The sequence below is a fragment of the Phyllobates terribilis genome, unplaced genomic scaffold (genome assembly GCF_046119375.1).
Source record: "Phyllobates terribilis strain yellow unplaced genomic scaffold, ASM4611937v1 Scaffold_3__8_contigs__length_932513732, whole genome shotgun sequence".
In the NCBI taxonomy this organism is placed as follows: domain Eukaryota; kingdom Metazoa; phylum Chordata; class Amphibia; order Anura; family Dendrobatidae; genus Phyllobates; species Phyllobates terribilis.
In genome coordinates, this window is record NW_027362763.1 from 66,988,702 (window position 1) to 67,000,110 (window position 11,409).

General features: G+C 43.5%; 1 protein-coding gene across 1 annotated transcript; it reads right to left on the reverse strand.

The window, feature by feature from the left end:
• Window positions 1–494: 494 nt before the first annotated feature.
• On the reverse strand, window positions 495–10,780 carry LOC141258443 (SCAN domain-containing protein 3-like). The gene is made up of 2 exons (XM_073673441.1): window positions 9,016–10,780; window positions 495–598 (listed from the first exon to the last, which is right to left on the reverse strand). The coding sequence occupies exons 1-2, from the start codon at window positions 10,778–10,780 to the stop codon at window positions 495–497; spliced, it is 1,869 nt and encodes a 622-aa protein (XP_073529542.1).
• Window positions 10,781–11,409: the final 629 nt, after the last annotated feature.

The following is an 11,409-nucleotide window of genomic DNA, read 5'->3' on the forward strand; positions in this document are numbered from 1 at the left end:
TCAAAATGTGAAACTCATATATTATATAGAGTCATTACAAACAGAGTGATCTATTTCAAGTGTTTATTTCTGTTTAATATTGATGATTGTGGCTTACAGCCAATGAAAACACAAAAGTCATTATCTCAGTAAATTGGAATAATTAACAAAAAACACTTGCAAAGGCTTCCTACACATTCAAATGGTCCCTTAGTCTGTTCCAGTAGGCTCCACAATCACGGGGAAGACTGCTGACTTGACAGATGTCCAGAAGGCAGTCATTGACATACTCCACAAGGAGGGTAAGCCACAAAAGGTCATTGCTAAAGAAGCTGGCTGTTCACAGAGTGCTGTATCCAAACATTAATGGAAAGTTGAGTGGAAAGAAAAAGTGTGGTAGAAAAAGGTGCACAAGCAACCCGGATAACAGGAACCTTGAAAGGATTGTTAGGAAAATGGCATTCAAAAATTTGGGGGAGATTCACAAAGAGTGGACTGCTGCTGGACTCATTGCTTCAAAAGTCACTACACACAGACGTATCCAGGACATGGGTTACAACTGTTGCATTCCTTTTGTCAAGCCACTCATGACCAATAGACAATGCCAGAAGCTTCTTACCTGTGCCAAGGAGAAAAAGAGCTTTACTGTTACTCAGTGGCCCAATATGTTGTTTTCAGATGAAAATCAATTTTGCATTTCATTTGGAAATCAAGGTCCCATAGTCTGAAGAAAGAGTGGAGAGGCCACAATCCAAGCTGCTTGAGGTCTAGTGTGAAGTTTCCACAATCAGTGCTGCTTTGGCGAGCATTGTCATCTGCTGGTGTAGGGCCACTGTGTTTTATCAAGACCAAAGTCAGCTCAGCCATCTACCAGGAAATTTTAGAGCACTTCATGCTTCCCTCTGCCGACAAGCTTTTTGGATAGTGAAATTTCATTCACCAGCAGGATTTGGCACCTGTCCACACTGCCAAAATAACCAATACCTGGTTTAAAAACAACAGTATCACTGTGCTTGATTGGCGAGCAAACTCTTCAGACTTTAATCCCATAGAGAATCTATGGGGTATTGTCAAGAGGAAGATGAGAAACACCAGACCCAACAATGCAGATGAGCTGAAGGCTGCTATCAAAGCAACCTGGGCTTCGATAACACTTCAGCAGTGCCACAGGCTGATCGCCTCCATGCCACACCGCATTGATGCAGTAATTTATGCAAAAGGAGCCCCGAGCAAGTATTGAGTGCAATTACTGAACATACATTTCAGTAGGCCAACATTTCAGACTTTAAAAACATTTTTCAAGCTGGTGTTATAAATAATGATGGGCAAACCCGTGACTGGGTTCGGCTAATTGAGCCGAACATCAAACAGTTTATTAAAAGTTTGAGTTTGGGTACCAGAATAGTACCCGAACCCCGAACTTGAACAGGGACCCAATTCATGTAAATGGGGGAGCCGAATATATCTGTTTTCCCAAGCTGTCATTTGGTGACAGCGCAGGAAACACAGGCTCTGATCAGCGGTAATAGCATTACCATGGTCAGAGCACTGTCATTATGATCCCACAGCTGTGACAGTGACCCGCGTTAAACAGCTTACCGTGGGTCATAGGCGCCGGCTGATGGTACTGCTACCATCATCAGCCGGCGCCTACTGCCATAGGAAATAGCAAGCGGAGGCAACGCTGGATGGGAGCAGTAGTTTCCCATCCGCCGGCACCTGTGCTGTGCTCAAAGTAAAAAAGAAAATGTTAAAATTATTAAAATTAATTTCAAATAAAAATAAAACACATTATACTCACCTAAACCTTGTCCCCGATGTTCTCCGCCCCTGCAAAAAAATAAAAACACCATATACTCACCGTACAGCTAATCCCCGAAACCCATGATCACCTGTAATAAAATTGAAATAATAAAGCAACCGCATCCTCACCTGTCCGCCGCAGTCTAAATAGCGAGGGTCCCACGATGATCCAAATGAACAGATTTGTCACATTGTAAAATGTAACAGCTCTGTTCATTTGCCGGCAATACACTGAAGCTCTGTCTATTGCCGCCACATGAGTCAGCGCATGTGTAGTGAGTATTTTCTCATGCTTGCCCTTACGTGGGAAAATACTAACCACACATGCGCTGACCTCATTTGCCGCAATACACTGAGCTTCAGTGTATTGTCGGCAAATGAACAGAGGGGTCACGTTTTACAATGTGGCCGTTCTGTTCATTGGATTATCGTGGGACCCTCTCTATTTGGACTGCGGCGGGCAGGTGAGAATGAGGTTGCTTTATTATTTTACTTTCATTGCAGGTGACATTGGCTTCAGGTGAAATGGGCGTGATGGTAAGCATGGTTTAATATAGAACATTAAAAGGTGTCTATAAAAGGTGCTGGTTAATAAAAGTACGGGGGACCCCACACCATTTTTTTTCCAGAAATGTACACATTTATTAATACATTTCATGAACAGTAAAGTAGACACGCAAAGCACGGATTATATATATCACATATTTATATCTATCTGTATATCTATCTATTATCTATATATCTAGATATCCATATATCTATTATCTATCCATATATCTATCTATCCATATATCAATTTTCTATCTACCCATATATCTATTAATCTATTTATCTATCCATATATCTATTATATGTCTATATATCCATATATATATTATCTATCTATTTATCTATCTATCTATCCACATATCTATTAATCTAGTTATCTATCTTTCTATATATCTATTATCTATCTATCTATCTATCAATATATCTATATATCCATATATCTAACTATTTATCTATAAATCTATTTATCTATCCATATGTCTATCCACATATCTATCTAATGATGTATTATCTATTTATCTATCTATCCATCCATGCATCCATATGTCTATTATCTATATATATATCAATAAATCTATCCATATATCTATTATCTATCTACCCAAATATCTATTAATCTATTTATCTATCTATGAATATATCTATATATCCATATATATATAACTATTATCCATTAATCTATTTATCTATCCATATACAGTACAGACCAAAAGTTTGGACACACCTTCTCATTTAAAGATTTTTCTGTATTTTCATGACTTTGAAAATTGTACATTCACACTGAAGGCATCAAAACTATGAATTAACATATGTGGAATTATATAGTTAACAAAAAAGTGTGAAACAACTGAAAATATGTCTTATATTCTAGGTTCTTCAAACTAGCCACCTTTTGCTTTCATGACTGCTTTGCACACTCTTGGCATTCTCTTGATGAGCTTCAAGAGGTAGTCACCGGAAATGGTTTTCACTTCACAGGTGTGTCCTGTCATGTTTAATAAGTGGGATTTCTTACCTTATAAATGGGGTTGAGACCATCAGTTGTGTTGTTGTGCAGAAGTCAGGTGGATACATAGCTGATAGTCCTACTGAATAGACTGTTAGCATTTGTATTATGGAAATAAAAAAGCAGCTAAGTAAAGAAAAATGAGTGGCCATCATTACTTTAAGACATGAAGGTCAGTCAGTCTGAAAAATTGGGAAAAATTTGAAAGTGTCCCCAAGTGCAGTTGCAAAAACCATCAAGTGCTACAAAGAAACTGGCTCACATGAGGACCGCCCCAGGAAAGGAAGACCAAGGGTCACCTCTGCTTCTGAGGTTAAGTTTATCTGAGTCACCAGCCTCAGAAATCGCAGGTTAACAGCAGCTCAGATTAGAGACCAGGTCAATGCCACACAGAGTTCTAGCAGCAGACACATCTCTACAACAACTGTTAAGAAGAGACTTTGTGCAGCAGGTGTTCATGGTAAAATATCTGCAAGTAAACCACTGCTAAGGACAGACAACAAGCAGAAGAGACTTGTTTGGGCTAAAGAACATAAGGAATGGATATTAGACCAGTGGAAATCTGTGCTTTGGTCTGATGAGTCCAAATTTGAGATGTTTGGTTCTTTGTGCGATGCAGAAAAGGTGAACGGATGGACTCTACGTGCCTGTATCCCACCCTGAAGCATGGAGGAGGAGGTGTGATGGTGTGGGGGTGCTTTGCTGCTGACACTGTTGGGGATTTATTCAAAATTGAAGGCATACTGAACCAGCATGACTACCACAGCATCTTGAAGTGGCATGCTATTCCATCCGGTTTGCGTTTAGTTGGACCATCATTTATTTTTCAACAGGACAATGACCCCAAACACACCTCCAGGCTGTGAAAGGGCTATTTGACCAAGAAGGAGAGTGATAGGGTGCTACACCAGATGACCTGGCCTCCACAGTCACCAGACCTGAACCCAATCGAGATGGTTTGGGGTGAGGTGGACCGCAGAATGAAGGCAAAAGGGCCAACAAGTGCTAAGCATATCTGGGAACTCCTTCAAGATTGTTGGAAGACAATTTCCTGTGACTACCTCTTGAAGCTCATCAACAGAATGCCAAGAGTGTGCAAAGTAGAGATGAGCGGTGTTCGACTAGAACTGTTCGCCAATCTCAAATTCAAGCTGTTTTGGGCGGTGTTCAAGTTGTTCGACAAACTCGAACGATTTGCAAAAAATTCGGCTGTTCGAGGTTATGTTCGATAACTGTTCGTGCACCAAAAGCGTGTCCTGCATGTCTGGCGCTATTTAGAGCACCAATCATGCAGGGATTGTCTGCCTCTCACTGTAATGCCACAGCCATGGTGGTTGTGGCATTACAGTGATTGTGCAAATCGATGGGAACAGTGCTCACAGTGAAACATGAAAAGCCGACAATTCAGCAGCGGCATACACCGATACCCGACAATTTAGAACAGAAAGAATAGAGAATCACACATAGGTTAGATCGATAGAAACATGTCAGTCACATATATATGAAGTACAGTGACAGTGTTGCTTACTGTACTTGTCATTTAGTGTAAAGGATTTATTAAAAAAAATAATAGTGTTTTCATGCACCGTCTCTTTAAAAAAGCCGGCCGGCATTTCAGCATCGGTACCCGACAATTTAGAACAGAAAGAATAGAGCTTCACACATAGATTAGATAGATAGAAACATGTCAGTCACATGTATATGAAGTACAGTGATAGTGTTATTTACTGTACTTGTCATTTAGGATTTTTTTTTAAATAAAGGATTTATTTAAAAAAAATTGGCGTGGGGTTACCCATAATTTTAGGCTCTAGCGGAGGTTAAGCAGACGGCTGGGGCAGATGTTTGAAGCCTGGGAAGGGGGTAATACCTACCGAGCTTCCCAGGCTACTAATATCAGCCCCCAGCTGAATACCTAGCCTTTACTAGCTATTAAAATGGGGGACCCTCCAAAAAAAATGACGTGGGGTCCCCCCTATTTTAATAGCTAGCAAAGGCTAGACAGACAGCTGGGGGCTGATATTAATAGCCCAGGAAGGGTGCCATGAATATTGGCCCCCTCCCAGGCTAGAAACACCAGCCGTCAGCCGCCCAAGAAATGGCGCATCCATAGGATGCGCCAATTCTGGCACTTAGCCTCGCTCTTCCCACTGCCCTGTAGCGGTGGCAGTGGGGTAATAGGGTTGGGGTTGATGTCAGCTTATAATGCCAGCTGACATCAAGCCCAGGTTAGTAATGGAGAGGCGTCTATAAGACACCCCCATTACTAACCCCATAGTCAAAGTTAAAAAAAAACACAAACACCCAGAATAAAGTCCTTTAATTGAAATTAACACACAATTCTTTATTGTTCTAAATTAAATCATACTTACCATCACGCCCATTCCAGCTGAAGCCAATGTCTTCTGCAATAAAAATAAAATAATAAAGCAACATCATCCTTACTTATCCATGGTTCCAAGGACGGCTTCAGCTCTGCTACATTCACATGACAGGCTGGATCGCAGCAGAAAGCTGCCATCCAGCTTGCCATGCCACGCACACTGAGAAGAGCAGGCATGATTGTGCTCCTCAGTGTCTCGCTGTGACTGCATAAAGATGAGCCGAGGTCATGTCCAATGAACTCGGCTCACCTCATGTACGTCACTGACAGCGTGGGAAAATTCTCCTGCACTCAGAGCTTCAGTCTGAGAATTCTCCCACGCTGTCAGTGACGTGCATGAGGTGAGCTGAGATCATTGGACATGAACTCACCTCATGCACGTCACTGACAGCGTGGGAAAATTCTCACGCTGAAGCGCTGAGTGCAGGAGAATTTTCCCACGCTGTCAGTGACGTGCATGAAGTGAGCTGAGTTCATTGGACATGATCTCGGCTCATCTTTATGCTGTCACAGCCTGACACTGAGGAGCACAAGCATGCCTGCGCTTCGCAGTGTGCGCGGCATGGCAAGCTGGATGGCAGCGTTCTGCTGCGGTCCAGCCTGTCATCTCAATGTAGCAGAGCTGAAGCTGTCGTGGGAACCATGGAAAGGTAAGGATGATATTGCTTTATTATTTTTCTTTCATTGCAGGAGATCGTTGGCTTCAGCTGGAATGGGCATGATGGTAAGTATGGTTTAATTTAGAACATTAAAAAATTGTGTATTTATTTCAATTAAAGGACTTTTTTCTGGGTGTTTGTGTTTTTTTTAAATACTTTACTAGAAATCCATGGTGGTCATGTCTAATATTGGCGTGACCCCATGAATTTCGGGCTTAGGGCCAGCTGATAATGCCAAGCTGGGCCTAACCCCTTTATTACCCAGTGAGCCACCGCACCAGGGCCCTGGATGAGTTGGGTACAGAGCCAGAAAATGGCGCTTCTATGAACGCGCCATTTTCCGGGGTGGCTGCGGACTGCAATTTGCAGCGGGTGGGTGCCCAGAAAGCTTGGGCCTCCCTGCGCTGCACATTCCAGCCCCCAGCTGCCTAATTGTACCTGGCTGGACACAAAAATAGGGCGAAGCCCCACGTATTTTTTTTTTTAAATTATTTCATGAAATTCATGAAATAATTAAGAAAAAAAGGGCTTCCCTATATTGCTGTGTCCGGCCAGGTACAAATAGGCAGCTGGTGGTTGGGGGCAGCCCGTTCCTGCCTGCTGTACCTGGCTGGACACAAATATAGTGCGAAGCCCCGCGTCAATTTTTTTTAATTATTTCATGAATTTCCTGAAATAATTTAAAAAAATTGACGTGGGGCTTCGCACTATATTTGTGTCCAGCCAGGTACAGCAGGCAGGAACGGGCTGCCTCCAATCACTAGCTGCCTATTTGTACCTGGCCGGACACAACAATATAGGGAAGCCCTTTTTTTCTTAATTATTTCATGAATTTCATGAAATAATTAAAAAAAAAAAAATACGTGGGGCTTCGCCCTATTTTTGTGTCCAGCCAGGTACAACTAGACAGCTGGGGGCTGGAATCCACAGCGCAGGGAGGCCAAAGCTTTCTGGGCCCCACCCGCTGCAAATTGCAGTCCGCAGCCACCCCGGAAAATGGCGCGTTCATAGAAGCGCCATCTTCTGGCGCTGTACCCAACTCATCCAGGGCTCTGGTGCCGTGGCTCACTGGGTAATAAACGGGTTAGGGCCAGCTTGGCATTATCAGCTAGCCCTAAGCCCGAAATTCATGAGGTCACGCCAATATTAGACATGACCGCCATGAATTTCTTGTAAAGTATTTTAAAAAAAAACACAACACCCAGAATAAAGTCCTTTAATTGAAATAAACACACAATTCTTCATTGTTCTAAATTAAGCCATACTTACCATCACGCCCATTCCAGCTGAAGCCAACGGTCTCCTGCAATAAAAGAAAATTAATAAAGCAACCTCATCCTTACCTTTCGATGGTTCCCAGGACAGCTCCAGCTCTGCTACATCGAGATGACAGGCTGTACCGCAGCAGAAAGCTCTCCATTACTAACCTGGGCTTCATGTCAGCTGGCATTATAAGCTGACATCAACCCCAACCCTATTACCCCACTGCCACCGCTACAGGGCAGAGGGAAGAGCGAGGCTAAGTGCTAGAATTGGCGCATCCTATGGATGCGCCATTTCTGGGACGGCTGACGGCTGGTGTTTCTAGCCTGGGAGGGGGCCAATATTCATGGCACCCTTCCTGGGCTATTAATATCAGCCCCCAGCTGTCTGTCTAGCCTTTGCTAGCTATTAAAAAAGGGGGGACCCCACGTCACTTTTTTTGGGGGGTCCCCCATTTTAATAGCTAGTAAAGGCTAGGTATTCAGCTGGGGGTTGATGTTAGTAGCCTGGGAAGCTCCATGGGTATTACCCCCTTCCCATGCTTCAAACATCTGCACCAGCCGTCTGCTTAACCTCCGCTAGAGCCTAAACTTACGGGGAACCCCACGCCAATTTTTTTTTTTATAAATCCTTTATTTTAACACTAAATGACAAGTACAGTAACCAACACTGTCACTGTACTTCTTATATATGTGACTGACATGTTTCTGTCTATCTAATCTATGTGTGATGCTCTCTCTTTCTGTTCTAAATTGTCGGGTACCGCTGCTGAATTGCCGGCCGGCTTCTTTAAAGAGACGGTGCATGAAAGCACTATTATTTTTTTAAATAAATCCTTTACACTAAATGACAAGTACAGTAAGCAACAATGTCACTGTACTTATTTTATATGTGACTGACATGTTTCTATCTATCTAATCTATGTGTGAAGCTCTATTCTTTCTGTTCTAAATTATCGGGTACCGCTGCTGAATTGCCGGCCGGCTTTTTTAAAGAGACGGTGCATGAAAACACTATTATTTTTTTTAATAAATCCTTTACACTAAATCAGTGGTCGGCAAACATTTTTGCACCAGGGACTGGCTTTAAGCAAGACCAGTTTTCAATGGCCCGGTGGGGGTGGGGGCGGGGCTTTGGTCATATGTGGGTGGGGTTATGGAGGGGTGGAGCTTAGTGCATACTTATCATATAATTATGACATTTATAATGAGAATGTGATTCAACTTACCATAGGTTCAGAATGAGTGGGAGCACCAGGCTTGTTTCCCTGGATCAGTGGGAGCACTGGGCTTGTTTTCCTGCAAGAAAACGGTCCCATCTAGGGGTGATGGGAGACAGTGAAACCTGAAGTGTGTTCCTTATGTTCAATCTACTCCGTAATCTCGTTTTTGCTGTTGTCATGGCAGAAAACCCAGTTTCACAAAGATAGGATGTTGGAAAAGGAAGCAGAGTTTTCAGTGCTTTGGTGGCGATCCCAGGATATTCAGCCTTGACTTTAATCCAGAATGTTGGGAGATTTGAAGTCTCAAACATACTTTTAAGGCTACCATCATTTGCAATCTCAAGCGGTTGGTCTTCTTCAAGCACGGACAAGGTCGATTCACCTGGCTTGTTCACAAATGGGTTGCGAATCCATTCCTTCCTAGTTCGTGGGTCTTTTGTGGTCAGAAAATAGCGCTCAAACTCTTCTGAAAGCTGAGATAGGTGATCATGCACCAGCTGGGAGAATGAAGGCTCAGGCTCGGTCTCTTCCAAAATTCCTGCTAATGTTTGAAACATGTCAAATATCCCTGTTCTCACTCGCCGTCCCCACACTTCCAGTTTGGCTTTAAATGCAGCAACTTTATCTGCCAACTTGAAGGCAGTTGTCATTCTCCCCTGAAGTGACAGATTAAGTTCGTTCAAAGAGTTGAATATGTCACATAAGTAAGCAAGTTTTGTGACCCATTCCTTACTACTGAAATGTGCTGCAAGTGGCGATTCTTTTTCTAAAAGAAATCTATAAAGCGGGTCTCGTAACTCAAAAACTCTGGCCAGTGCTCTACCTTTAGAAAGCCATCTGACTTCTGTGTGTAGGAGAAGACGTTTGTGCTCCGCGTCCATCTCCTCACAGAGCTGCTCGAACAGACGTGAGTTAAGGGCATGTGCTTTTATGTGATTAATAACTTTAATCACATCTTGCAAAACGCTGTTAAGTTCAGGTGACATTTTTCGGCTTGCCAGCATTTCTCTATGGATGACACAGTGCGTAGACTCGCATTCAGACGCAACCTCTTTGTCCCGGGTAGTTAAACCAGAAAGCCGTCCCGTCATGGCAGCTGCTCCGTCTGTGCATATACCGACACAAAATGACCAGTTTAGGTTTCCTGATATGTAATCATCCAAAGACTTGAATAGTTCTGCACCTGTGGTGTTGGATGGCAACAATAATGCACATAACATATACTCATGCACATCCTCCTGAAAAATATATCGCACATAAACAAGCATCATTGCCTTGTTGTCAACGTCAGTAGACTCGTCAACCTGGATTGCGTACCATGGTGACGCATTAATCCTCTCCAACAATTGTACCTCGATGTCTTCTGCTATTTCATTAATTCGTCTACTGACAGTGCTCGCTGAAAGAGGAACCTGTGCCACTTTTTTAACCGCAGCCTCTCCTAAAAGTTCCTGGCAAATGTTCTTAGCGGCAGGCAGGATCAACTCTTCACCAATAGTGAAGGGCTTCTTAGCCTTGGCAATGCGGTTAGCCACTAAGAATGATGCTCTCAGAGCAGACGCATTTGTTGATGTGGTGGCCTTCAATAATTGCTTCTGTCCTTCGTGTTCGCGTTTTTTTCTTTCAAAAAACTCCAAAGGCTTGTCTTTTGATGCAGGGTGCTTGGTCTGTAAGTGGCGAACCAGTTTTGAAGGCTTCATGGCCTCGTTGGATAGCCGGTCGCCACATATCAGACAGAGTGGGCTTGGGGCATGTGAATCGCCAGTTGCGATGAACCCATAATTTACGTAGGACTCAATGTATTTTCTTTTAAATGCAGCTTTCTTTTTTTTAGCAGTCATGGAGTCTTCATCTGTCTCATTGGGTCTTTCTTCCTTTTCAAACAAGCTCTTCAGTGATGTTTGTTTTTTACTCATTTTACAAGGGTTAGAGGTGAAGGCGTAGTGGGCCCCTATCACAGAAAGATGGCTACTGCTACTGGAGACAGGCACTGATGATGATGACCACCACTACTGCTGCTACTGGAGACGGGCACTGATGATGATGACCACTACTGCTGCTACTGGACACAGCCACTGCTGCTATGAATTTTCACTGTTATTTGCTTTTTTCACTTTAACCAGAAAATCTGCTGCTGGGCCGCACGACACCAGAACACAGCTACAGGAGTCATAAGGGTGGTACACCTGACGTCATATCTAGCTGCCCATTAGCATCCAGAGCCCCTCCCCCTCCAACTCGCAGCTAGCAGGAGGGGAAGGAGCGCTGGACACACATGACCTGCTTGTCCCTGCTCCTGCCTGAGCACATTCTGCGAGTAGGGCCGCATGGCTAATTATCTATTCACTGCCAGTCCCTCCTCCTCTTTTCTTATAGGCTACTGATCACATGCTTGCTTTCTCCCTGCTGATCCTCTACAACTGTCAGCGGCGCTGCGGACCGGCTGAAAAACCCCAACGGCCCGGTCCTGGTCCGCGGACTGGCGGTTGGGGACCTCTGCACTAAATGACAAGTACAGTAACCAACACTGTCACTGTACTTCTTA